Source organism: Tenrec ecaudatus, chromosome 11 (assembly GCF_050624435.1).
Source record: "Tenrec ecaudatus isolate mTenEca1 chromosome 11, mTenEca1.hap1, whole genome shotgun sequence".
Lineage (NCBI taxonomy): Eukaryota > Metazoa > Chordata > Mammalia > Afrosoricida > Tenrecidae > Tenrec > Tenrec ecaudatus.
The window spans coordinates 57,644,798-57,659,695 of NC_134540.1; the positions used below are offsets into that span (position 1 = coordinate 57,644,798).

Genomic DNA, 14,898 nt, shown 5'->3' on the forward strand with positions numbered 1-14,898 from the left:
GGAGATGATACATGTAAATTATACATTATGATGAAAATATTAGATTTTGTGTAAGCTCATTCAGTGTTAATATGCAGTCCTTCCATTTTAGTAATTGACAAACTATATTACGGAACTAAAGTAAATTGGGCATATAAATTATTCAACCTTTAATGTATACATAAACTGGATTTCTACAATGTGCATGAATCTTGAGAGTGTAACCTAACGGTGAAGAGCAACGGTCAGGCCCAAAGAATACACATGCCTAAAGCGGACAGGTGGGCAGAAGGAGGATTATGCTAGTTTTCGTTATAGAAATAGCTAGTAGGTTTAGTGAACTGTTGAATTTATTAGTTAAAATGTTGGAGACGATCTTTTCTCATACGATATCGAAAATCATCTATCTGTGTTTGCTAGAGCTATTTGGTATCTTTATCTGATTCCTAAAAATGATGTATTAACAAGTTCATTTAATAAGCATAAAAAACTGAGTGTACTTCATCGCTGATCATGGCTGTTATTGCTGAATTGTAAGCACCTGATTCTGCAGTCTGAGCCTTTTCTGAGTGACACTGTCTGTTATTACAGATGTATTGAGGCTTTCTTTCCTATGCTAACTCTTACCGCCATATCATTGTACTTGTCCTGAGAGTCCAATTTATATTACAAGATTTAGGAGATTAAATGTTCTTCCAGCTATTGTTTTTGCAGTATAGAATATATGCAAATGACAAGTTTTATCAAAATGATTCTGATTATCAAAATGCTTTACGATGACTTCTAAAATCTCTCCTGTATATAACCATTAATGATGAAAACAATCAATTAACCATGAAGCTAAAACAGTAAAAAGTAAGTTGGTTATCTCAGGAGAACAATAATGAGTTGTGGCAGTCCGTTGAGTAAAGCTCTCCCTGCCATCGAGTCCATGACGACTCATGATGAGGTTTCTGAGACTGTAACTGCTTATGGGATTAGAAAGCTCAGTTTTTCACCCGAGGAACTCCTGGTGGTTTCTGGGACTGTAACTGCTTATGGGATTAGAAAGCTCAGTTTTTCACCCGAGGAACTCCTGGTGGTTTCAAACTGCCAGCCATGCAGATCACAGCCCAAAGCATAACCACTACACCGTCAGGGCTCCTGAGTTGGATGCAGTTCTGCTTCGTGGTCCTGGGCTACACAAAGTAGCCTTAGCAAAAGTCCTTAGCAGCTTCAGCAAAGTCACTTAAATGACTCTGAAATCAGTCATATAGGACAATTCCACGTGGTAATTTTCATGCCTCTATATTCTGACATCAGAGAATTCATGATTAAATTTATACACTTCCCTTTAGTTTCCATCTTAGTATACAGAAAGACATATTTCAGATATTTGTGTATATAAAACTTTCCATTATTATCAAGAAGTAACAAGCTTAGTTTTATCATCATAGTGTATATAAGTCCTCCAAATAACGTGGAGATAACATTCAATTTAGAACTAAAAAAAAATTATTCTCAAAGAGATGAATTGACCAACCCGTTACTTCAATTCCAGTGTTGGCTAATGTGAGGTTAAAGTCGGTCTTCTGACTTAATCATGGCGAGGGCTCTTTTCCCTCCTGTTTTTTTTGTTTGTTTGTTTGTTTCATATTAGTTTTTAAAGCATTCCCTGTGTTACAGAACTGAGTACTTAAATAACTTGTCATATTTAAGCACCGTCATGTCTCTCTGAGATGTCTACCATTACTGTCATGTTTTAAAGCAAGATACCACGTCTCAGATTCAGAGAAGAGAATGCAGGATCCAACGCCTTGTGCCTTTTCACTACCCAGACCACTTGCTTTCACTGACTTTTCCCTTTCGAAATGGTGTGCCTCAGTACTTCTCATTCCGAACCTGCTTTGCAATTTCAAAAAGCTCTAATATTTGTAAGGCAAGTGATATCTTGATTTAGAAAATGCTAAACTTTCTTTCTTCTTCTTCTTCTTCTTTTTTTTTTTTTAGATTTCCAAGTAAGGGTTCACAAGAAAAAGCTTGACAAGCATAATTACAATCTGCTCTTTTGCCCTGTTATTTCATCCATAATATTCTAGATCTTTGAAATCTCTGGGCAGAAATGTTTAAGGAACACAGCTAGATAAGAGTGTGTGCATTCAAGTGGAAGGCTGACATTCTATTTTTAAGGCGATGACCACACAGTGAAATGTCAGTGTGGTTTTGTCAAGGCATTGGCATTTCACACGCAGTATGGAGATCTACTTGCTCCTCAATTGGAGAAGAATAATAATGTCAAGATCTGAGAACAAGAGTAGTTAATTACATCTTTGAAGCATGAATTATTTTTAAAAGGAAAATTTCACGAATTTCATAATGAAATTGTGCAGTCACATCAGGTTTCTTATTATAGAGTTGATTTCATTTTAGAAATTTGGATTACATATCTATATAAATGAAGACATAAAGTATATCAAACAATAAACCACAAGTGTAAGAGAAATTAAAATCTGAATTTTCCTTCTTTGACAAGTTTTATGGTCCCTAAAAAGCTAATTCCTCGGTGCCTTTCTGTCCCTCTCTGGGTAGTGGGGATAAGGGCATTCATTTCCTTATTCTCACCTACTAACTATATGTGGGTGATGGACTGGGAATATTTGAAAAGCACTTAGTATTCAGGATTGTCTTAGAATTCAGGGATCTCCTAAGGAGTGAGCAAAGTGGCTTTTTAACCATGATTTGTTGGCTTCGATGGCAAAACTAATTAAGAAGAAAAATGAGGTGGTTCTGTGTGTTTTTCTCACTATTATTTTTTTGGTAAGAGAAACTGTTTGTATACATGCTGGTGGAGAAAGTTTTCACCTAGAAATCAAAAGCCTTTGCATTAAACATATCCCTTTGTGGCATATAAACATTCTCTTTATATGTGAAAAGTAACATTAGTTCTTTTCCAAGAAATGTTGAGTCCAGAATATTTCTTAGGAGAGGATGGCAAAACTTCAGCTCACTTACTTGTGACATAACATCAAAAAAGCTCATCTGTAGAAAACAGCATCCTATTTAGAGAGGACTGGCACATTCCTGGGGAACCCTGCATGAAGGGGCTGATTCAAAAATGGACTCAAACATATTCATGATCAAGAGGACGCAGAGAAACAGGAAACCATGTGTTGCAATCTTTAGAACTGGAGAAAAATGAGTTTGGTGGCCTACCAACAATGCTTGAAAAACAGACAAGCAATGTACCATTAAACACAGATAAATAACCCCTCTCCTCATGTATTGACCTGGTTTGGCTCTAAGGACCATGTTATTGTGTAAAAGCAAATATTCTGTGAAAATGGTGAATAATAACATCAGATCTCAACATGATGTCTACATCATTATAAAACTGTCAGACCATTACCTAACTTCCGAATTAAAGCATTGTGTTAGTGTCAAACTCCTGAGAATCATGAGCTACCCATGGTGGCACACAGAATTAACTCAGTTGTGTCATCACCTTCCATATTGATGCTCATTACTGCCAGATGTGTAGCTTTAGTGGGCAACCTTGTTTGATAGTATTTGTTTGAGTATTTTTTCAAATGTGAAATGACAGATAGCAAGATTGTAAGTGAAAAAGGGTTATGTGAACAAAGATACCTACTTTTTCTAGATAGCTACTTTTTAAAAAGTTGATAACCCCTCTTTATTTACATGCTTATTAGGAGATATCTGAATGAAATAAGATGGAACTCTTTGTTAGTAGTAATTAATTTATTTTAAAAATTGCATAACATATATTTTAACTTCTCAGGTTTTAGTAAGTTGTGTTTGGTTTTACCTTACAGATCGCTGACAAAGAATGTCTATTAGAATGGAGGAGGATAACCAAATATCCCATTTTCTTATCCTTTACTCATGATCCAAGTTTAGTACTGTATGGAAGATACCATTTGTTTTGGAAATTCTTTTAAATTACTGTCCCTTTTTATGTGTTTTCTGGTGAAAATCAGAAAATGGGATCCTTCAATGCACTTTTCACAGTAGTGTATAGCATACCTCCAATTTTCCTATGTTCAGACTCCATACATTTCCAGTTTGGATCATCTAATTAAGGACCTCCTTCTCCTCCTCCTCCTCCTGCTTCTTCTTCTTCTCTCCCCATCCAAACATGTTCTCCTAAATGATAGCATGTCCAAAGCATTTAAGACAAAATCTCTCCTATTTTTCTTCTAAGGAGCTCTTTGGTTATATTTTTCCCGACAGGTCTCTTTGTTCTTTTGGTGGTTATTTGGAATTTCAGTGTTCTTCACCAGCACCATAATTCAAATGCATCGATTCTTCTTTGGTCTTCCTTCCACAATGCCAAATTTTCATATGCATATGAATCAATTAAAGTTATCATGGGTTGGACCAGTTGCACCTTAGTCCTCAAAGTAACCACTTTGCTTTGGAATCCAGTAAGGATGTCTTCTGCAGCAGATTTACCCAGTGCAATGTGTCATTTGATCTATTGATTGCTGCTTCCTTCCTCAGCAAGTACTTCAACTCATCCTCCCTTTCAGAAAACAAAGTTGTGTCATGTGCATATTGCAGGTTATTAATAAGCCTCCCTCCAATCTTGATATCATATTCTTCTTTGTACAATCCAGTTTCTCTGATTAGTTGTTCTACATGCTGATTGAATAAATATGGTAAGAAGATATGACCTTGACACACACCTTCCTGATCTTAAGTCATGCAGTATTCCTTTGTTCTGTTCGCACAACTGCCTATTGTATTGGTCCATGTACATGAACCAGTATAAATCATTCTATGAAGCACTGGTTAGGCTTAATGCCTTCCCTGTCATTAGATAAGCCAAATTGAGTGTAAAATAAAACCCTATCGCTATCTTTCAACTACCTACTCATAATGACCCTGTGGGGAGACTAGAACTGTCCCATAGGGTTTCCAGAGCTATAAATCATTACTGAGGAAGAGTGACACATTCTGCTCACACTAATTTCCTCTTGAGTTCAAACCACTAACTTGTTTTTCTTAAGCCAAACAGTTTAACCATTATCCTGCCAGGGTCCATGAAATCAAAGGCTCCACGGCCATTGAGTCTATTCGGACTCACACCTTACGTGGGGCTTATGAGCCTTTGGGATCATTATAGGAGCAGGCAGCCTCCTGCTTTTCTGAGGAGTGGATGGAGGAGTGGCTAGTGGATTTGAACCTCAAAACTTTGGTTGACTGGCCTGATGCTTTCCTAACAGCACCATCCCAAATAGTTTCCTACTACCCATAAATTATCCATTATATCCCCTACAGTGTGTGCCTCCTGTGTTGGAGTCCAGGAAACCTACTCCAGCCCAGGAATAAAACTGACTCAGTCATACCTGCACTGGGACAGATCAGAACTTGTAAAACGTTCATGCTTGGAACAATGGTCTGAAAGAGAAAACATACAGGTCTCATTCCTAGAATGGGAGAACTGGCCAGAAGCTTAAATTGAGATTGGCTATTGAGCCAGTTATGACTTATGGCAACAGAGTGTTACTGTCCCTTTGTGTTTCTGAGGTTTTAAATCTTTACAGAAGTAGACAGCCTCACATTTCTCCAAGGAGTGGCTTGCGGGTTTGAACTGCTGACCTTTGGGCTAGCAGCTCATTGCATAACCCACTACATCACTGGTTCTCCTCGAAAGAAGCTTACTGAAGCTCTGTAAAGAGACTAATACAGGAGAGTGGGTTATTTTCAGGACTGTGTAAAGCAACACGTATTCAAAGCCACACAGCCAGCTGCCATAGTTGAGCAGAGCACCACTGTGTGCCTCTCTGCTGAGGAAGACATATGATTGTAATGCCACTCACACAATACCCTCTTTTTCTAAGGGGGGAATTCAGTGTCTAGAAGGGTGCGTACTCATAATTGTCTCTGGCATAATCATCATTCAAGAGTCAAGACATTCATATTTCGCAAATAGCCAAATCAAACACCAAAAAAAGCCCGTGCCAGCAAGTCCATCTTGATTCATGGATGCCTAACAGTCAGAGTAGAACTGTCACTTTGTGTTTCTGAGACCTTGAATCTTTATAGGAATGGAGAGCTTCATCTTCTTGGACAGAGCATTGAGTCCATTGGAACTCTCAACCGTGTAGTTCAGTTTGTAGTCCACTACACCATCAGTGTTGTGCCAACTGCCCTTCCACAGCCCTGACTGAACCAGGAAGAACTGCTAACAACCCCAGAGGCTAATCTGTTGCCACAGATCCATTGCCATGAGATGCTAGTTCATAGAAACTCTATAGGACATAGCATCACTGCCTATGGAGTTTCTTAAATTGTACCTTAGGGAACCTCATCTTTCTTCTTTGAAGCAGCTGATGAATTTGAACCACTGACCCTCTGTTGGAGGCTGTGAAGTTTAAAGGAGACTGACCAGTAAAATGATTTTGTCAATTTAAGACTGCAAAAAAAAAATCCTTTCTCCACAAATTACAACAAAACATTAACAAAAAAGATTTGCTCAATTTTGGAAAATAGCAATTTTTGATCAGTCTTTGTGTAACACAATATCGATGAAGAATATTTTTTATTTATTGATATTGCAGCTTTATTTATACCATTTCTTTCTATAGCCTAGTTCTTTGCTTTTTGTTTGGTTTGTTAACCTTTTTAACTTCATAATAATGAATATATATTTTTGGAAATATTTCTTCTGATAGATTGTGATGGTTCATAACCTTTAGGTTTCCATTCGTTTGCTTTTTACTTTTTTCTTGTGAACTGGGTTAACGTTTACAAAGCAGATCAATTTTCCATTCAGCACTTCATATGCATTGTCTTTCATGTCATTGATTGCAATATCCAGAATGTAATATCACTTCCCACACCTCCTCCTTGTTTCCCTTCTTTCTCCTTTGCTAATCCTTCTTAATTTTGATTTTAGGAAAATGTCACCTTATTATCTCAAATTGTTGTGGGAAATATACCTTATTCATGTTACTGTTTCCTTTATAGAACTACCTGTTGTTTGGCTGAAAATAGAGTCATGGAGGTGAATTCATTTCCAGACTAGAAGGATGACTAAGGTCCATAGCCTTTGGGATTCCATCTTTCTCTATCAGAGCAGTAAGACTAGTCTTCTTATGATTTTGAGTTCTGTTCCACACTTGTCTCCCATTCTATCCAAGACCTTTTAACATGATCCCTTCCAGCGCAGTTGGTGGTAGTAGCCAGGTACCACTCATTCTTCTGAGCTCAGGTTCATGGACACCAGTTACACGTGCCTTCACTCTTCCTCACTGGTCTTTCCTCCGACAGTTATATTTTACATGATCACTCACAACTTGTAAGAGCCCCAGTCTCTACTCACAAAAGCTGGGTGCCCAGCACTGTCATTGTGGACTCTGCTAGGCCAGTTCTCCTTGGTGCCCCTCCAGACTTGGGTCCTCAGTCCCCCCACCCAGAGACTTATTTCCTGAAGGTTTTGTTCTTGTATGTTCAACCTCATTCATGGATATATTTGAAGTGCAGTTAAAGACAAAAAAGCCCTCCGTGAAAGCTATCTATGCTTGAGGGAGTACTCCAACTCTTTCTCCCACACTCATTCACATGGTCTTTTTATCAATACTCAAAAACCAAACTCAGCTTTCAGTTCGATGCCAACTCAGAGTGACCCTATAAGACAGAGAGGAACTGCCGCCCTTTGTGTTTCCCAGAATGTAACTGTTTGCACGAGAAGAGAGCCTGTCTTTCTCCAGGGAGCGGCTGTGCATCACCATTATTGCAAACGTGCGGCTGTGACAGCATTTATGTCTGCTGCCTTTGACTCTCCGTGCTCCCCTCCGTGCTCCCCTGCCTTTATAACGTTTGCTAAGCTTCCCCTCCCCCTGCCTTTATAACGTTTCGCTCAACTCTCATATGGTATTTTAAATGAGTAAGATTGCATTTTTTGTCTTTAAATCCCCTAAAGGTATTGCCTAGAGGACCTTGTACTAAATAAAATAAGTCAACCGCATGCACATAAAAAGAAATGTTTATGAGACCTCTGTTGTGAAAAGTCAAGACTTTTTATGCTAAAAGAAACATTCTCTGATTATCAGAGGTGGAAGCAGAAGGGAGGAAAAAATACTGGACAGAGGACAGACACATGTTAACTTGTGTAAAGGGGAAGTGGGAGGCAATATCTAATATGCATTTAAACGAAGGCTGGCAAAAAGTGATATAGCAGTAGTTTTACACAAAAAACACAAGGACGAGATGGGCTAGGGGATGTTACATTGTGGGGATTGCAATCAATAACTTGGAACTTTATGGAATAAAAATCTGGGTTGTTCTATAAACTTTTCCCCAATCCACAAACAAGGATAAAGAAAACCAAAGCCATTATCAAAAGCAATCGATTAGTGAATAAATGACTACTGCTTTAGCATCATAATTTTAAATATCAATTTTTACCTATAGTCAAAATATAACATATAACTTTAAAATTCCATGCATTGTAGTACTATATTTGGTTTCAGCTATTTTAAAGTGTGAGCAATGTGTGTTTTAGAGTTTATAGAATATAACTTTCTACTGTATATGTATTTGAAAGGATTTATAAAATAAAAGATGTTAAAGGGTATGTAAAATACAAAAATCTGGTCATATCCTAAAGGAAAATCATAAAAAATAAGCAAGATATTGCTTATGGATTGGTATAATATCTGTAAGAAGCCCCAATAAAATTGTTTTTTAAGAAAAGCAAGATAAATGAAAGCATATACATAGAGGCATAGTAGAGACTAACACAGTAACAATAATCACCAAATATCTTTGCCTTCTGCCAGCCACTACAAATTTGGATGTAACCTTTTTAAAGTCAGTGCATAAAAGGAAACTTTAATTCATTGCATAATTTAATCTATAAAATTTTACCAGTTTCTAAAGAAAATCGCCAATATTCACATACTGAAATCATGTGAAGGAATATGTTCTTGGAACAAATATGTACTTGTGTTACATGAAGAACAATGTCTTCTGAACATTCTCAGAGTATACACAGTGAGCTTCCTAGAACACTTGGTGGGTAAACTTTGAGTGAGGCAAGTAGTGTAACAATAAGTTAATAAAAGCATTTACATGCATTACAATCTAATGTAATATCTGTTTTGTTTATCTCTTTAGTTCACCATGATTGAAATTTTATAATTGGTGGAGGAAAAGATGGATTGAATATCCTTAAAGCAAATTGGAATTTGTTCCTCTGGATAGGCTTTTGGCTTGTTGTAGGTTTATATCATACACTCTGGAGATGCTGATAAATAGAACCCTTTTACACATCACAATTGTGATGCCTTAGCAGACTATGGAGAAAATGTGTTAACAACTTATAAGACAGATTTTGTGTCTTTTAAGGAACATATTTCTAAAGACAAAGCCTCACTACGTCATCTTGGCCTTTAGATACTACTGAGATAGTTCGTAGGGATTAAGTTTGAATCACTTCTCACATAAGAGATGAGTGTATCCCATTATTTTACTCCATTGTTTTTAGTCACAAAAATGCTATTTTAAAAATTGGGGTAACTGGCTATTCATTTTAACTGTACATTGAGCTCAACATTCAAGTATAGAGCATCCATTTTAACTTAATTTTTGAATGCTACTTCTTAATTTAAAATCTACCAACAAAGGGTCTAGAGAATGTACGCTAAAGTAATAGAACCACTTGCCCAGGTGTCTCTTTAGAAGTTGAATGTGACTCTACAGAAAATAGCAGTCTTATGAAAACGTTTCTATCTGGGCCTTTTTCCCCTCACCAATAACTCAATTGTATCAATTCATGTAAGATTAGGATTGTGTGACAAATAACTCCAGACCTTCATTTCTTCCAGATCCCCCCATCAGTGGACATACTTCTGATCACTACATATTAGTATCAGGTCACTGGGAAGAAGCATTCAAGATAAAGGGACAGCATATATCTCTGTTTTATCTGTCAGTGAATTACTAATGCAGCACTAGAGGATCCTTTCGGGGGTGGCTTTTGAAGTACTATAAAAGAAGAGGAGGTATGGAGGCATCAGTAATCAAACAGTTATGATTTGCTTCTTTGTATCTAAAATGGCTGCGGAACTGGCTATTTGTGAAGCTGGAGGTGAACACTACCCTACCGCACCTCCTCACACGGTCCCCGCCCTATCGGTGGTGAGCAGGCTTACACAGTAAATCATGAAAGACAAGAGGATGTGCTCCTCTGTATGATCCACCATGAGAAGGCAGGAAGGCAGTGGGAAGAAGGACACAAGGAAACTGGGCATCCAGGAAGGTAATATGGCAAAGGATCACAATCAATATCATGAAATAAAACGTGTATAATTTGATGATTGGAAAATTAATTTGTTCTGTAAACTTTAATCCAAACTACAATTAAAGCAATCAATCATTCAGTAAAATTGTATGAAGCTGATGAGTTCAACTAGCAATTAGAGTGTAATTGTTTCTATGATAGAAGCTTTACTTCAGTTATTAGTGAGGCTGCAATGTTTTTATGTCCTTTTGCTCCAGAACATGTCTAACTTCCTTCTCCAACATTTACAATATACATATGCCTAGGAGACCTGGTGGCGTAGCGGTTATGCTTTGGGCTGCTAACTGCAAGCTCAGAAGTTGGAAACCAACAGGTGCTCTTCAGGAGAAAGACATGGCTTCCTACTCCTGTTAAGAGCTACAGGTTTGGAACCCACAAGGGCAGTTCTTCCCAGCCTTATGGTGGCACTAGGAGTCAAGGGCATTGAAGGGATTTCTCCCTTCTTTTTCTTTTGTATATCTTAAGGAAATTTACTTTAGGAAACATCATTTAAGTATAGAGTTTGTAATATCATGTATATTTTCATAAAAAAGAACACAAGCCATATTTTTGTTTCTCACATAATTGCTAAAAGAATAAATCATATATAAAGGAAGAATAATTCTAGGTAAACCTCATCTTGACTCATTACTCAACAGTTATGTTTTGGGGTTTTCTTTGGAACTAGACTTCGGATATCACTGTAGCGGATTGATATTATAATATTTCCATTTGAGGATTGACACCTGTCTATTTAAGATTTTCCTCATATAGAATTTTTGATATTTTAATCTTCAGTTATTCTTAGATAACTAGCTAATTTTTTTTTACAATCTTGTTTTCAAAAAACCCTCTCCTAAGGCTCATTAATTTTAAACTGTTCAAGCAATCACAGCCATCTTGTTTGTTGTCTAAGCAGTCATTAAGAATAAGCTGCTCCAGAGCATTGTCGTCATGTGCTATCAAGTCAGCTCCGGCCCATAGCTACCCTGTGTACAATGGAAGGCCTCATCCTCAGTTATTCCGAGGCTGGGTCCCAGCATTCCAATCATGGACAAGGAAAGCTAAAGTTCAGACTTCTTCCTCATGTAAAGATTTATAACTTCAGCAACTCCATAGGGTTGCTATGAGTCAAAATTGACTTGATTGTTTTTTTTGTTTTGTTTTGTTTGGGGGGGCATGTGTAGGATAAGTCTAAAGATATCATTATAAAAGAACCAAACTTTATTAAGTATCACTACAAATAACTATTATTATACAACAATATCAAAATAGAAAGTTAGTGTTTTTCTACTGGTCTCTATTTTTATAATCCTCGCCCTGTGAATTCCGAGCACTTCAATTCACAATCACATCAAAATGACTGTTTTGTTATTTTCAGCAGACTTGGGCCATGTGCTTGAAATATTCTTTGTTTGGGGGAACAGAAAAGAACTCTGAATGGCCACATCTGGTGCCTTTCAAGTGTGGCTTACTCACCTGTGAAATATCAAAATGAAACTGAAGCAGAGAAATTTCAGCTTTCACATGTTTGAGTGTAAACCCTTGCAAAGCACAAGTAGAACAGAAGAATATGACTGTGTGATGGGTACAGACATCCCTGAGTCTGGAGAAGAATGGGGCTTTCGACCCCTGTAAAGAGTGACAGCCTCATCACAAGGGCAGTTCTACCCTGTCTTAAAGGGTCACTGTGAGTTGGAATGGAATTGATGGCAGTGCTTTTGGTAATTGGCTCACAACCAGATGGCACCTCTGTGGTGCCATAATACTTTTGGTGGAAAAGAGAGAGATGGAAAAGGTCGAATCCTGTGGTCCTCCACTTGCTCCAGGAGATGGATCCTGAGTATTATTCCCTTTTATGTAGTGTTCTCATGACTACCAATACATTCTTCAATTTTTAGACCAGGACAAAGGCCTAACGTAAACCAGAGAGCCAGCATCTTTAATAAAAGTCATAGACATACTATGACTGGAAATGTTTGCTACACAGAAAATGAAATAGTTGTATTAATCCTCCTCCCAAACTTCTCCATGATAGCAAAGGAAGGTTAAGGAACCTATAAGAGATAAGATGTTTAAAACATATTACAATTTTGGTCAAAAAATTAAATAACTCTCTACCTAGTTCTCTGGATATAGTTTGAGAGGTGGAAGTTGTAACACTTATTTTTAAAAAAGAGCAATGATAAATGTAGATCTGATTTTAATTCTGGAAACTTTAGCTGGGCAAGGTCCAGTTGAGCCTGAATCAATTAGGTCACTCGGATCAAATCGGCCCTATCACAGGAGCTTCATGCCTGGAAAAATACATCATGCTCCTTCAAGTAGAAAATCAGCCAAAAAAGAGGAAGTGCCTGGGTAGGAGGCATAGGAAACTGAGCAGTCCCACGGACTCCCACACCACAGCAGGTGGGAGGGTTGGGCGGGGTTTCATTTGACTGTACACAAGCCACCACGAATCATTACTGACTTGGTGGTAACTATCAACAAATATGAACTGTAATTAGAAAAAAAAATTCTTCACATTCCCTGATAAGTGGCACATAAATAATGAATATCAGGGTTTTCGAGGGTGGGAGAGTGGGGGAAGGATGGAAAAAAGAGGAGCTAATACCAAGGGTTCAAACAGAAAGAAAATGTTTTGAAAATGATGTAAAAAATACGAACAACATGTGTACAAATGTGCTTGATACAATTGATGTATGGATTGTTATAAGAGCCGTAAGAAGCCCCAATAAAATGATATAATTTTTTAATTGCCATTGAAAACTCTATGGGACACCGTTCCACTTTGACATACAGGGATTAGCCATGAATCGGGCTTGGCTTGGTGACGACTGGACTGGTCCTTCTCAGTGGGGAACTGCTAGACTGGAGTGGCGACACTAAGCACTGTGGAGACTTCTGCTTGGAACTGGGTTGCCGTCTATCCTGGCAGTCTCTAGGGGCTACAAATGCTCAACAGCGCTGGCGACTAAAGGAAGCTTGAAAGTCTGAGTACACTAGTCTGCAAGTAGTTTGCCGTGATGACCAGAGGGCATTTCACATTTCCTTTCCTTTCTTGACTCTTTGAGACACACTCCCAAGTCAATCTGGGAACGTACACATTGGAGGGAGTAGAAAGCTCTGTGTGACTGGTCATTCTGCCATCCTTCATATGTGCTTATTTTTCTCTAGATGAACTCTGAGCAGCTGTGTGTTCACAGGTAACTCTATCATAATACATACATTCCTTGAGATGACATAAGAGCCTCAACATTTCCTGAGCTGGGCATTTTTCGAAATTATAAAATCTTTTATCTAAAAAGTTGTGTAGAAGATTTTTACCATGTTTCTCTCTTTTTCTATGTATTTAAGGTGACGACCCTGGTCAACACAAGCAACAAAGGCCCGTCTGGTAAAAAGAAAGGGAGGTCTAAGAAAGCCCACGTACTAGCTGCATCTGTGGAGCAAGCCACGCAGAACTTCCTGGAAAAGGGTGAGCAGATTGCGAAGGAGAGCCAAGACCTCAAAGAAGAGCTGGTTGCCGCTGTCGAGGATGTGCGCAAGCAAGGTAAGCAGAACAGGCTGACCCAGGAAGGGCTGAGATGGTTGTGAAAGCAATGGGTTTCCCCCCGAGCCCAGGAAAAGAATGGATTTTTCTCCAGCACCAGTGCATGCTTGCTCAGAGAAATGGTCATCTGTTTTCCTTTCTATCTACAATTGCCATTGTTAATGCTTGCCGGAATTAGGCAGACAGATAAATAGTTGTGTGTGTGTGTGTGTGTGTGTGTGTGTGTGTGTGTGTGTGTGGCTATATAGTGCAGCCTGTCTGTTGCTGCTTCAGAAATCATAAGGTTGTTTTCCATTGTTAGGTGAAAACAGATTCTTGGGTCAATTTTAGACTTTATGGAGGATTGATTGGGAAAACTTTTACAGACAGAGTCAATGAAAACCCAGGATTTAAGAATGAAGCATGTGATTGGAGGTTGTTAAGATAAAGGATTATAATAAAATTGTATTGATTTTATGGTTTCAAAATTTACATTTCCAGATCTTCTGGTTTTCGTAAATGTACTTATTGCCTGTCTGTCATCTGTCATCCATTAAACAGCCATCCTCCCATCTCTCTTAGCTCTATCTTTCCCTACCAGCTATCTTTTTATCTAGAATGCTGCTTACTCAGCATCTTTAGTTGAAAGTCAGGTTCCACAGAATCAGAAGCACAGAGTCCCTCTCCGCCCTGCATTGTTTGCCTCTGTGCACGTTACCCACGTCAAGACAACTTTATGACGGCGGACTGCACATGGACCGAGAGCAATGGTACAAGAATGGCACCAAGCCACATAGCTTTCCTAAATATTTATTTCCTAAATAACTCCTGAACGAGCATTTCCTGTCTTAGCTATTCAGAGAACAGAGTGTTTTTCTGCCCTAGGTCTTGGCACGTTCAGAGTTAAGGATGACTCATTCTTCACATACCAGGCCAAGGACAACTTTCCAGAGACACTTTCCCTGACACTCTTGGCTTATTTTTTCAAGGTTTTTTTTTCCTTCTTACTTTTCACAAAATAATTAACTATTTGTGAGATGGCTTGCTTGATTAATTCCTTCTCCTCCTCACTTTCAGGCAATGAAAATAAGGCCTGGAA

General features: G+C 38.2%; 1 protein-coding gene across 4 annotated transcripts in view; it reads left to right on the forward strand.

Moving 5' to 3' along the window:
• CTNNA2 (catenin alpha 2) overlaps positions 1-14,898 on the forward strand; it is a 1,186,106-nt gene that overhangs the window by 96,932 nt on the left and 1,074,276 nt on the right. For all 4 annotated transcript variants that reach the window (XM_075562525.1, XM_075562526.1, XM_075562527.1 and 1 more), the window contains exon 2: positions 13,625-13,820. In XM_075562525.1, the coding sequence (XP_075418640.1) occupies positions 13,625-13,820 (196 nt within the window). The remainder of the gene's footprint in view (positions 1-13,624; positions 13,821-14,898) is intronic.